This window comes from Rousettus aegyptiacus, unplaced genomic scaffold (genome assembly GCF_014176215.1).
Source record: "Rousettus aegyptiacus isolate mRouAeg1 unplaced genomic scaffold, mRouAeg1.p scaffold_m13_p_13, whole genome shotgun sequence".
In the NCBI taxonomy this organism is placed as follows: domain Eukaryota; kingdom Metazoa; phylum Chordata; class Mammalia; order Chiroptera; family Pteropodidae; genus Rousettus; species Rousettus aegyptiacus.
This window is the reverse complement of record NW_023416288.1, coordinates 29,206,678-29,221,315: the sequence shown is the minus strand read 5'-3', so window position 1 is coordinate 29,221,315 and position 14,638 is coordinate 29,206,678. Positions and strand designations below refer to the sequence as shown.

Below are 14,638 nucleotides of genomic sequence, written 5' to 3'. Positions count from 1 at the left end.
GGGTGAGGGTGGGACCTCATTAAAAAGTAGTAGGGAACTCTTTCTGGAAAATATTTCTTTTTACCTATTTCCATTTCTAGAAGAATATTATATTGAGTAACAACTAACCATTGTGCATATAAAAAGGTAAAAAATATAGAGAGATACTTAAAATTTGTATGAGGTAAAGAAAATAAAAATAAAGGAATCAAGTAGAATATTTTCACCAGTTTTTCAGATGATTCAAGCAATAAAGCAAACATCAAACCGTTTAAAATATGTACTAGAAAACTGTTAAATTACTTTAATTCAAAACATGAGTAAGAGCTAAAAATATAATATGAAGTAAGCTTATTCTTTATCATGTTAAATGAAGGTAATGGAGGAATGATGACTTTAAAATCAGGGAGCAATTCACTTAAAACCAAGAAATCGTTGTAGGATTTCTTGTTCCCAGTTGGAACCACTTTAATATTCACCAACCTGGAGATAGGAAAAAAACCCTTCTCCCACTAAGAAAGATTCTGAGCATTTGTTAAAAAGCAAAGACACTGAAGAATTTAGTACAGACAGTCCCCAATTTATGATGATTTGACTTACGATTTTTTGACTTTATGATGGTAGGAAAGCAATATGAATTCAGTAGGAACCACATTTGAATTTTAATTCTTTCCTTCACTAGGGAAATGCAATGGGATACTCTCGCGAGATGCTGGGCAACAGCCATGAGTAGTGATCATGAGGGTAAGTACCCAATACTCTACAGGTGTAGTATTAAATGCACTTTTGACTTAAGCTATTTTCAACTTATGTTTATCGAGCCATAACCCCATTGTAAGTCAAGGAGCATCTGCACCTTTCTTTCATGCTGACTCCAAAAAACAGGCAGAGCCCAATACCGATGTGGTAACAGAATTCGTTGTAGGCTACAGGAAAGGCCAATTTTCTGAGTTCTGCTTCCTGATTGACAGCTTTGCTGCTGATAATGGGGTAGGAATTAACTTTAGAGGGGAGCTGGGCATAGACAGAGCTTATCCATAGGTCCTGTCCCTGATCAAGATATTTTCTTAATATATTCTTTGGAGTGAAGATTACGTTGATGATTCATACATATAGTTGGTTTACATTTTATGATTCCTTAGTTGAAATCTGATTTAAAAAAGAAAATTGGGGCTTCTTTTTATGGAAGATAAAGGAGAAGGAAAAGGAATAGAAAGTAGTGTATTCCAGAATCCCTCAAAGAACATCCCAACCTGAATCCTGCCCTAGAGTGGGGAAAGGGTTACAGGTGAATCCTATACTAGATGGCCTCCTGCAGTGACCTACCCTGTGCTTCTATTGGCATTTTCTGTGCTTGCTGGGGCATGAAAGGTGGGGAAGCACTGTTCTAGGGGCGGATTTTTATTTACTGAAGATGGAGTTATTCAGTATTAAAAAGTCAAATTGAACGTGAGACAGGTTCTCACCAAGAAGACATTTCCTAAAGCTCCAGGAAGTTATTAGTAATGTTATTAATAATGATATTAATAGCAACTGCTAATTTTCATTCTGCCCAATTCTGCTACCACATACAATATTATTTACATGCACTGATCCATTTAAACCTCACAATACCCCAAATTAAAAATTACAATTGTTAAGCACATTTAACAAACGAGTAAACCGAGGCTGGGCAGAATGAAGTAATTTGCTCCAGGTTGAGTCGTTAATAGATGATGAAGTAGGAACTCCTGAAGTCTGGCTATAGGATCAGCATTGTCACTACTAGGCAGATACATCTGTAAGGTAGTTCCACACATGGATCTCAAAGACAACAAGAAATGCCACTGTTCAAGGCTGGTCCAAATGTAGTCAAAACAACGCATTAATTTCCACGTCCAGTAATAGTTTTATTTAAATATGCACAAAGATGAGGTCGATTCACTTTCTAAGATTAATATGAATCACTTTGTCTTCTTTCCCAGCTTCATCTTTCAAAAATTATCTAGGGAATACATGGATGTAAAAAAATTAATACACTAAAGAGACCATGAAAATTATTTGATATGCTATATTTTCATCAAAAAATGTATCCGATACTACAATAGAAGTAATTGAAGATTCATATATAATATAAATTATGAAAACTCAATTTAGTTTTGATAACATCAAATAACAAATTCATCAAGAAAACGATTTCCATCATTTATCCCTGGCTGAAATGAAAATTAAATAGCAACTCTTATTACTCGAGCCAACTTAAAGAAAATATTACTAATGTGGAAATTCAGCATAATAGTCCAATGAATATAATATGATTCTACATTTCACATAGAAAACAAAAGTGGGCCTGTAATCATAATATGAAAGAAAATGTACATTAGCCATTAAGAAATGTGAATAAGAGAAATGTAAAAATAAGTCATTCAAATTAAGTTTAATTGAGCACTTCACAGATTCCTTGTGCAGTGCTAGAAACACTGCATAATCTACTTTGCCTGGTTTCAAAAGACAAAAAGATACAAAGACACATAGGTCATGATGAAAGAAAAATTACATGGCGAATTGTATGGAACTGATTCCAAGTTGATTGAAGAGTTTAGGTATATTGGAGAAATCAGAGAAATGGCAGAAAGGAGAAAACCAGAGGAGGGTTTGGAAAAGGAAGTTAAAGGCTTTCCAGATAGGGAAAAAGCTTGATGAAACTCAGGAGAGTGGAGCCACTAGTTGAAAATTTGCTGCACATTGTAAGTGATTAAGTTAGACTGAAAGAGATGAGTGCTTTGTCAGAGTATAAAGGTTGAGTTATTAGGGCTGAAACTTGGTGATATCATTCAGCTGAAACAACATGGAAGATATTGAGATGTCGTAGGTTCTGCCTTAAAGAATGGAAAAACTGTATTGCTATTTTACAGTAAGTTAACTGAATCAGTATAAAGATCACAATGATATGGAAAGAGGCTACTGCAATGATAAAAGAATAAATTTTAGTATTAATTAAGGTAGTGACTAGGGAAAGCTGAGCCAAAGCGAAAGTGACAAGATATGACGAGTTGAAATCAGAAATAAGAGCACCAACTGCTTATACGACCTAAAAAAGAGAAGATAATCAAAGATGATTTCATGATACTTTATCCAGTGTCTAAATGGTGGTTCCATTGACAGAAATGAAAAGTTGGGGGGTGGGGGAGGTGGGGGAGAAACAGAACATTTTACTAACTTTGCATTTACAAACTTTGAGATGAGAGTGAAGCAATAACTGAATTGTCTTTATGACTGATAGCATTGATAAAATATTTGATAGATTTTGAATTGCGTTTAAGGTAGAGAAGTAATATTTAAACCTTTAAAGCATTAAGATGCCACAGAACTCTTCCAATACTAACATTTTATGCCTCTATGTTAGGTCAAGTAACAGCAACAGAAAGATATTGGAAAGAGAAGATATTGATTATTTAGGTTTCATAGCCCATTATTTTCTAAAATGCTGCAGTGAGGGATCTATTAACATAATGTAAAATGGGAGGAAGATGATCTAAAGCAGCATTCTGCAGTAGATGATATGTGAGCCACAAATGCAAGCCACATACACAACCTTAAATATTCTAATAGTTGCATTAAACAAGTAAAAGAAAACAGTTCAGATCAATTTTAATAATGCTATGATATAACCTAATGTATTAAAAATATCATTTTAATATGTAATCAATATATATCTTACTTAGATATTAATATATATTTTATAATATATCTTTGAAATCTGGTGTGTATTTTACACTTAAAGCATATCTCAATTCATACCAGTCGCATTTAAAATTCTCAATAGATACAATATGGTTGCCAGTTTGGACAGTACAAATATAGGAGTCTTTGCAGAAATTCTGTCAACAGAGGCACAAAGTTCAAAGCAAAGATTGTTAGTTCATTAGTTCTTCATTTAGTTCAACATAAAACATGTGGAAAGTAGACATAAATAAAAATAGGTAACCAGGGTAAAATTTTAAAACTGTATAAATGAAAAATAACTCAGATTTAGTTTTAAAGATCACTGGAAAATAAGGCATTTATTTAAGAAAAGATAAACTTAATTTTTTTAAAGTTTATATTGGATATAATAAACATCAAGATTGCAGTATTTAAGTGACTCACTGGGGAAAAAAAAGAAACTATCAAAAACTGGGAAGCAATGAGAAACAGCAACAGTAAAGGCAAAAAAGCAAGACCAAAATCAACTAGAAATAAGGAAGACAGAGCTGATGTATGAGAAAATGGAGTCCAATAATTCCTAATAATTCCAATAATTTAACTCTCTCAAAATAACTCAAATGCATGGAATAATACTTAAAAAACAATGCGTATAACTCAAAATGGATCATGGACCTAAAAATAAATGCTAAATACTCTTACAAGGAATTGTAGGTGTAAACTTTTGTGACACTAAATTAGGCAACAGTTCTTTAAATATGACACTGAAAGCATAGGCAACAAAAGAAAAAAATAGGTAAATTAGACTTGGACAAAATTTAAAGTGTTTGTGCATCAAAGAACATTAACAAGAAAGTGAAAGGCAACCCACAGAAAGGAAGAAAATACTTGCAACTCATACATCTGATAATGGTCTTGTATCATGGATATATTTAAAAACTCTTACAACTCAACAACAAAAAGACAAGCAAGCCGATTTAAAAGTGAAAAGGATTTTAACAGACATTTCTCCAAAGAAGATCCACAAATGTCCAATAAATGAAAAGATGGTCAACGTCATTAGTCATTAGTGAAACAGAAATCAAAACAAGCTAGTATTTCTCTTCCACTAAAATAGCTACCGCCCCCCCCCCCAAAAAAGGGAACTAACAAGTGTTGGAGAGGATGTGGAAAAATTGGAACCTTTCATACAGTGCTTGTGGGAATGTATAATAGGTCACTGTGTAAAACATTAGGTGGTTCCTCAAAATTTTAAGTCACTAATTGACGCAACAGTTTTACTCCTACATATATACTCAAGAGAATTACAAACATATGTTGACACAAAAAGTTGTACGGGAATGTTCATAGCATTACTCATAATAGCCCCAAATGAAAATAATCCAAGTGTCCATCAACTGATGAAAATGTAGTATAGATAGACCATGAAATATTATTCAGTGATAAGAATGAAATACTGATACGTGCTATAATGTGGATGAACATTGAAAATGTTGTACAAAGTGAAAAAAGCCAGACATATGAAAGGCCAAATAATGTATGATTTCATTTATATAAAACAGGCAAATCCATAAAGATATAAAGTACATTAGTGGTTGCCTGGGTTAGAGGAAGTAGAGAATAAGGAGTGACTGCTTAATTGATATGTGATTTCTTTGAGTTGATGTTGTGCATTTTAAAATGATTAACATGGTGAATTGTGTTATATAAATTCTATCTCAATACACACACACACACACACACACACACACACAAAACAACATACAAGAAATAGCTCAGTTGTGAAGAAATATAATTTGCCAAGTCTTGGTGAATTCATGCTCTACAAGTAGCCTAACAAATTATTAAATTAGTAGAGACAAATAAGCAAAAACGACAAATATTATCAAAGAAGTAACAGCAAATACACAGAGAATAATCTATAGTTGAGTTATAATACTGATGGAACAGACAAAATACAAGGAATATGAGATAGTCTATTTTGAAAACTATGAATCAGAGAGAGAACCCGAGCATCCTAGGTAAAAGCCATGACGAATCAGGCCATCTCAGGAAGTGGTTTAGGACTCCTGGCCATTCCAAAGCACTGTTTCTAAATCAGATTTTCCAAAAGGGCTTGAAAAAATGTAAATTCCTGGGCTCCCTGTCAGGACAACAGAATCAGAGTCTTGGGGTTGTGGTCAGAATCTGAATTGTCAACAGCTTCCTCCAAGAGGATTTTTACATACCTTTCTATTGGAAAATCACCTAGGAAGTCTACAACAAATGTCCCAATTTTTCCTTTTTACAAAATTTTATACAGACTACGTTAGGTCAAAATGATGATTATCAAGTTCTTCCTTGATAGGTCAAAAAATTTTTAAAAAGGCAGCATCCTAATAATGGCTTATCAACTAGAGTCTCTTAAAGGTTAATTCCAAGTGCAGTCACTCTTTTCACCCAATCCCCAGACTGGCTCTTGTTAGAAAAAAAGAAACTCACAAATTTTCACGATTCGAAATGGTTGAATACAATGTATACAACAATTAGATCTCTCTGAATTAGAAAGAGTCCTAGTCTTCTAACTTCGAGCAATGTTTAAAAGAGAAAATTGATTTAAAAAAGTTTGGAAATGCTAATGGGCAGAAAGGAGAGAGAGAGAGAGAGAGACAGACAGAGAGAGAGAGACAGAGAGAGACAAAGAGAGACAGAGAGACAGAGAGAGACAGAGAGAGAGGTAGGTAAAATAGAGTACTAATAACTTAATAAACTAGGATATGTAAATAGAATTGTTGCACAAATATAAACTGGTGGTAAAGGTTGAGCACAAAGACTCTGATGCTTGAGTGTCTAAGTTCAAAATAGAGCTAGACTATCACTTACTGGGTGACCTTGATCTTATTTCACTTTTCTGTGCCCCACAGAGCCTTCATGTCTACAATGGGACCATGATACCTATGCCATAAGGTTGTTGTGAGGACTCAAGGAACAAATAGGTGTAAAGTGCTTAAAACAATACATGGTACACGTTGTATGTTTGCAATAGTTAAAAGTAAAAGTCTTTTTGTAAATCCAGATGGTAACCTAAAATTGCATTGTTTAAATCCCATAGTTTATAGGCCTCAAAGAAGCTATTATAAAATGAGAATAGAAACCTTTATAAATCAGTAAGGTCTGAAAAACCATCCTGTTTTATTTGCCCAGTTTCTTTGATTGCCTTCTCGTACTTTCCTTTTAAAATTACCAATTATAAGAGTAATGGCAATCTACCTTTGAAACTCCTCTTGCATTCCAAGTTCCTGATTATAATTGGTTATAATTTGAAGACCTCGATTATTTATCACTGTTAACCCACAATTATATACCCACGATTGCATGCTTCCATTATTGAAAAAAAAATCACAAAGAAATGTCAAATTAAAAAAAAAAAACTACTATTGTCTTCCTATATATCTATTGAATACTAGGTTTCAACAAAAATGTATAGTGTCTGAATTCCTTTTTACTATCCTTTAGGAAAAAACCAAAAATTTCTTAAAGACTGTCTTTTTCGAATTTATGAAAAGTAGCAATCTTCACTTCGGCAGCCACCTTCACGAAAGATAGGACCATTTTTTACTGCCACAAGTGAAAAATCTAATGGTTATTTATTGCAAGTCCTGGCAAAAACTATTTTTCTAAAGAAAAAGTTTCTAACCTAACATTGGTCGTTTTTATTAAAACAGCCATTTTACATTTTAGAAATCAGATATACAGTGTACAACCATTAACTAATTGATTCCTCCAATTCTTTTTTGAAGGTCTCTAGTACTGAGTTAATCTTATAATTTTATAGTCCATAGGCAATTTGGGGGTATTATGACTAATATCAAGGGTATTTTCACAATTCTGACCAAGTCATCAAATTAATGACATTATGTAATGATGATCCATTTTGTAATAGTCGGTGATATCAGCTCTAGTATTCTTAACAATGTAGTGCAATACTGTTGTGACTTAGAGTGACTTTAATTTATATGACACTATTAAAATTCAGATGAAGGGAATCAAAGAATATAAAACAAATATTATTAACCTATTGAACCAAATACACAGTAACATATTATAAAGTGCTGACTGGTAAGTCTGGCCAGCAGCTGACCAGAAGAGGAACAAGGTACAGCAAAGACTGTGGGATCTGTATGTCTAGTTCCCTTACTCTGAGTCAGGCTTCTTGTTTTTCATGCTAGTATTATTATTGTTTCCATATAAGGGGAGGTCATTTAATTACTCTTGTCTTTTTAAATTTGAATACTGTCACTTTATATTCTATTCCTAAGTCAGGCTCTTCTGTAATAGATATAACTATTAGAATAATGAAAAATTATTCATTTTAATATCTATTGACTGCTTGGTACATTCAAGGGATTATACTAACCTTTTTAAAAATAATTTTTTAAGTTGTTCAAAGTTAGGAACTGACATCTATTTATATAAACTTTTATATTTAGAAGTTGGTATCAAAGATAACATCATGAAAAGGCCACACTGGGGAAATGTAAATGTAACAGATTTTATGTTTGCTATTTGATAATGGTGATAGAAATTGTTTTAAATCATTTTTGTTGGATTTATTATTTTTAATGGTATTAAAAGTAACTGTTCAAAATATCTTTATTTTCTTGTTTCAACAAAGAATGGCAGTATATTTTGGTATATGAGACCTAGTGCATGAGCTTCTAATTCGATTATATATATCAAGTTTACACAAAGCCATATGTATGAAAGGGGATCTTTTAAAAAAAACTTTATTTGAGAAAGGAAGAGACTTATAACAGAAGGCAAGAAGAGAAACATACAAACAATATATTTACAACACAAAACAAGATATCACCTTTAAGGGTGTAAATTATAATAAATACAGTAGATTTTAAAAGAGACAATTATCAATTAGTTCTAAAATTAAATCCAGCTTTTCTTTTCACTGGTTCCAGGTAGTTTCTTGATTAAATTCAAAGACTATCAAATTCAAACAATTAACGTCCACCAACTGTACTGATGAAGCTCTCTCAAATGACATTATAAAAAATAGGGTTTTTTTTTGTTTGTGATTACATATCTTTGAAGTAATATACAAAAGTCTGCTCAGCCACATGTTCCTCCCCAAATAAAATGTATTTTAAAAGATGCACTATCCCTTTTTTTATTAGATTGAAAAAAAGACTTTAAAGAAAATGTATATTTATGAGATGGAAAAAATATACAATTTTATGCTAGGAATGCCACATTTTTAATGCAAAAACAACTGACAAAAGGTCATTTTAATCTGAAGGAATAGACTAACCAAAATATGTTGGTAATAGGAAGTGTTGTCTATTATAGCTATTTGTCAAATTATCGGAAGGACTTTCATTATATGGAAAAATTTTAAACTTTCTAACTTCTAGTTATGTTAATTTAATTTCAATGGAGACTTTTTAAAAAAGGATAATGTATCTTTATCAGTAATCTTTTTTTAAAGAAATATTTTTAAATGTCACAGCAAAATGTAAACAACACGTGCCAATAACATACATTTGTACAATGTCTACATTTGGCAAAACTGCTGAATCTCATTTGTAACAGGATACTACACTTTAAAATACCTTGGATTTAGAAATATAAATATTTAATAGAAAAAAACTCCACAAAGATTCTAGGTCAATCTGGATTATCCATATTAAAGGGGTCTTAATACAATGAATCTTTAACTAGTTTAACAAAAGTAAATCTATAAAACAAGGTAAACATATCAAAAGGGAGTATGAAGGAAATGTTCCAGTGAAAAGCTTCCTTAACAATTTCCCTACTTGTGGTGTTATTTTCTTAGACAATAAATCAATTTGGAGAGTGCCCTTTAAAAACAGAACAGAGTAAAACACTATCCTCCGTTTTTTTTTTTTGTTTTTTTCCCTACATTCCCCAGTACATGAATCACTTGGACTTCCTGTTTCTACAAGGCATTTCCTGGTCAGTCTCATAGAATCAGTTTTTTGTAGAACAGCAGGAACCTGACAAAGAACTGACTTAAATAAACAAGAGTCTTCTATTGCCTTCGAAGTTGTTTGTATTTCATAGCATCAAAGGACACAGTTCTTTCGAAGGTGCATTTTGTACAAGTAGATTCTTTTGTGGAGCCTAGCTTTCCTAACTTTTTATTTGCCGAAATGGTATGGTATATGCTATGTCATTATGGAATTATACTTAAGAGATCCTAGGGATAATGATTATAAAACATAATACACCTTCTTCTTTTAAACATCATTTTGACATCATATCAGAAAATAATCATACTGTTAACTGTTTTCTACAATTGTAGTTACAATATTGTATCTGATTTCGTCTGCTTCATTTGATCTTTTTTGATAGACAATGTCATCAAATAACAAGATAAAAGTAAAATGAGCAGTGCTAGGTGAGACATAAGGTAATATTTAAAATAGTGCTGTACTTGGCATCTATATGTTTAAAACCACCTCTATTTCTAATATTGTCAATTGTAATCTATATAGTGACCTAGGAGTATCGGCATGGTAACTAGAACATTTCATTTAACAAAAAAGAGAGAGGAAGGGGCAGACTACCTTTAACAGTGTTTAAGACTGTAGTATGATACATTATGTACAATGATGTGAAAACTGAATTCTACATATCAAAAAAACACCAAGAACTAATAGAATGTTTCATTGATCAGACTGGGAAATTATATCTAGCAGTCACTGATCTCAACAGATAAACTAAAACAACAGAGAGTTCGTTTTCCTTAGAAGTAATTGGTGTGGCAGGCTTTGAGATGATTTAAAGCCTAGTAATTACTTGGATACTTATGTAGTATAATTTTAGTGTAACAGGTATTTCCTAACCAGTGGAGTTTCAGTGAAACCTAGATATCTATATAGAGATCAGTATATATAGAGATCTATATACAGATATATCTGCTTTAGTTAAAATCCTTAAACACTAAAATCAAATCATTCAGAGATATAAACGGATAAGAAATGATATCCACTTATCAAAACCTGCAGTGCATTTCATATTCAGATAATGACTTTAATTACAAATCCTGGAGCTAAATCTTTGCCTATTACCTGTTGCATAAAAGCAGCCTGCTCCCCAGATTCCATTTCCTGGATCTGAGCATCTTCGTCACTGTCCACTGGTTCCTCCTTGACCTTCACAGCCCCAACTTGTCCCAGTGTGTCGTCCACACAAGCACTGCTGTCGCTCCTAGTGCTGTTGCCACTAGAGGGCGCTCTGTCTTCCTGCATCGCCTGGTCCCCCTGAAGCTCTTCCTCAGCTTCCTCCAGGTGACTGCCTGGTTGCTTCAGTTGTTCAATAGATTTCGAAAGCAGCTAGAAGAGAGCGTTCAGGGGTTCAAATTCAGTAGTTCTTGGTGATCAGAGCAGCAAAATACATTTTGATTTCTAATGACTCAATGCGCTTAGAAAATGGTGGAAAGGAGGTAAATAATAAACTTTATCTATGGAGACCGTGAAACTTTCACAAGGACAGGTTGTACTGAGTCAATTTAATCCTGATAAAGCTGGGAAATTTTTTCTCGAAAGAGGAAATAATGGAAAGGGAATGAAAAATTTCCAAAAATCTAATTTCTCAATGAATGTCAACTGTAAAAGACAGAAGCACAAATGTCAATATCCTTCTTGTCTAACTAATTATCCTATATTTAAGTGGACAAATGATAAAATGCCATTTTATATATACTTGTAAAACATAGAAATATTGACTTGGAAATCCTGAAGTTGAAAAAAGATGCAGGACTTAAAAAAAAGTGACAGCACTAAAAATGTTTATGAACATGTCCAAAAGGAAATTAATTAGGAAGAAAACAAGAAATCATTTTTTAATTTGAAAATTGTTATTTAGACCTTTTATTGATCTTGTAAATTAAATCATACTTAATCTTCAGAAGTTCATGAATTCGTTGCTCACCGATTAAAAAAGATACCTAAATTAAACAGTAACAAAATACCATAGTATAAAAGCTCAATAAATTGGGAAAATTTCTCAAGATGATTTCATCACACATAGGCCTTTTGTTTTCTTTGACAATGACCCTATTGACTGATCATCTACAGATCCCAAACTGTGTTTTCAAGTGTTTGTTCAGTTTTCTGCCCACATAAGCAACATGTCAATTATTGTAATAAGCAGCACACTTAGAAATACCACCACTAAAATCATGAACACAGATTTTCCTATGTAAAATTCAAGTTTATCTCCCACTTACACCTACGTTTTTAAAACTAGATACATGCTTGTGAGTTAGAATACATAAGTATTCAAACTTTGCAGGGTGTCTTAACCTATTTAGGTTTAGAGACTTTCCTCCATTTAGCACAACCTCAGATAGCCCTGTACACACTGATGAAGCCTTTCGATTTTACTGTAGGTAGAATTATTGGGAGTTTTCATTCACCTGTTCAGTCAATATTTACTGAGTGCCAGCTATGTTGAAGACACCATTCTAAGCAGTGGACAAATGGCCACTGCCCTACGTCCATGGAGCTTTATAGGTTAGTTTGTTAGAAAAGCACCAAATTGATAAACTCATTCTTGTATTCAGGTATGGTAAATGAAAAAGAAAGAAATAGGGTGTTCTAAGAGTACATACTAGTTTGCACAGGAATGAAACATAGATTGGAAAGGAAGGATTCACCGAGGAAGTGCTATATTTAGGCTGAGACATGGAAGACAAAGAATGGAAAGGAATAGATTCATGTGAGGGGTAGAAATAAAGGTAAAGAGCATCTCTGGCAGAAGGCACAGTGTGTAGACTAGAAAAAGGGCCCAGTGCATTAAGCAACTGACAGACTGTGGGGTTTGAGCCCAAGAAGATAAGGAGAACACTGGAAGATGATGTTGGCTAAATTGACACAGTTCGTAATATATTTGGGTTGAAAATAAGATTCTAGCAAAACAAAATGTAACTTACAGTAAACTATATATAAGACCTAAACATCATCAATCTTAAGTGAGATGTAATCAAGCTAACGGATTCTATATCAATCAAAATTCATATCAAAATGAAAAAAAAAGCAAATTTAATTTTTAATACATTTTATTCCTACAATCTAACTTCTATTGTCCTTGGGAAGTCAGCGTTAGGAGAACATTCATCCCATCATGCTTCAAATGTCTTTAAATACTGCTTAGGGAACGATTTGCAGGATTTTTGTACCAATTCTGAACGTTCATCAGCCCTTCATGTCTTAAATACAAAATACCTTGCGTACTGCTGAGATTTTGAAGGAAAGAGACAATGTAATTTTCCTTAGCTTTGAATACACAACTGTAGAATTCTATTTAATTGGTTGTTAGAAAAAGAACATATAACATCATAGATAACAAGTAGAATTTTAATGGAAAAGTCCCAATTTTGTCTGGGACACCAGGGATAAGAACATTGTGTTACAAACACCCACTCATTCTTCTGAGAGAGAATGAATGAGATCATCAGTCGGACCCATAACCCTTACCTACATCACTCACCTCACACAGCATACAAAAGCAGGTAAGAGAATACTGCGGAGAAAAGAGATTTATCTAAGAGAAGGTATTAGTCAGGTGAAGGAGGCTGCAGGAGCCCGTCAGAGAGTCTATCTGCAAGAAGGTTGCTGCCGTCCATTTTCTGGATGGATGCTTGCTGAGCTGGAGAAATTCTCCATCTTACTACCAAAGCTTGGCTGGACAAGTTCATGGGAGCTAGGTCATCAAAGCTGGTGGGCCAATGACACTTGTGAGTCAAACAGACACCACCAAGAGGTGTTAAAAATATCCTGCCCAAAAGAGCCTCTCTGAGGACAAGGGAAAAGAAAAAGTATATGGGATATATGGTCACAACACAGAAACTGAGGGCCATTCATGAAAGTTAGCCAGAGAGCACATGACCAGTATCCAGGAAACACCGTGTCAAAAGTCTCTTCTTACTAACAGGCGACTCTGCATCTTATTCAGCTTCTAGATGTCTGACTACAGGAAGTATTTAATAACCAATAGAAAGCTACAAATACCACCTACTAAGTGAAACCACTCTCCTATTGCTATTCCTTTCCTTCCCATTCCATGTTCCAACATGGCCTCTCAGTGCCTTGACCTAACCTCCAGTGGTCTTGTCCTTTGCTCTACCTCAACTGCCAAAACCAGGACCACATCCTAGACCTGATCTTTATTGGTAACTATACTCTCCTCAGAGTTTCAAACATCATTCCTTTCTTCTGGCTCATCCTCAGGACCTTCCGACCCCAACCATTCCCCATCTCTGGAGAGTGCTCCACACTATTCAACCAACCACATCTCACTGCCCATCACCCCCTCCCTGACCTCACTCCCTCACTTCCCTCCTTGCTGGACAAGTTCAATTCTCCATCATTAAAAATCACTTCCTTACGTTATCTTCAATACCCCTGCCCTTTTCAAAAGTAAGACTTCTAATCTTGGTTAATACTAAATCTCTGTCGAACCCAAGCAGCTGAATAAGCTAGGAAACAAATAAACAAACAAATTGCAATCATGAGTATTTCTCTACAAATTCATGATCATAACCCTCATATGAGTCCTCAGTGCTACCTGGCCATCCTCCTATATTTCTCCAGTTAATTTAGTCCATCTCTTTGAATGACTATTTCAAACTACCTCCTCGCTCCTCAGACCTCTGATATCCAGATCTTTTTCTCACTCTCTCCTGATACCTTTGCTTCTTATTTCACTGAGAAAATAAAAGCCAAGAGCAGAGAACTAACTCAACTGCCCCATTCACCATTCTTCCTGTTAGAACGAAAGCAATGTTTGCACTCCGATCTCAGTCAACCACTCGGCTTACTGCCCTGATCTCATCCACTCCTGCAGTTATCCGCTCCATCCTCTGTCACACATTTACCCTCTCTGCTGGAGTAGTTTCATTTGCACACTTTCAGTATTATCATCTGTGCCCCCTCCAAAACCATTATGTACATTCTTA

At 34.0% G+C, this 14,638-nt stretch overlaps 1 protein-coding gene across 21 annotated transcripts in view; it reads right to left on the bottom strand.

Annotated features, from left to right (window-relative positions):
• Window positions 1-14,638, bottom strand: part of HDAC9 (histone deacetylase 9) — an 824,368-nt gene that overhangs the window by 300,607 nt on the left and 509,123 nt on the right. For 17 of the 21 annotated variants that reach the window (XM_016139429.2, XM_036231088.1, XM_016139430.2 and 14 more), the window contains one exon: window positions 10,749-11,012. In XM_016139429.2, the coding sequence (XP_015994915.2) occupies window positions 10,749-11,012 (264 nt within the window). Of the gene's footprint in view, window positions 1-8,413; window positions 11,013-14,638 lie in introns of those variants that run through there. The other 4 variants (XM_036231096.1, XM_036231098.1, XM_036231097.1 and 1 more) reach the window with 1 other exon arrangement.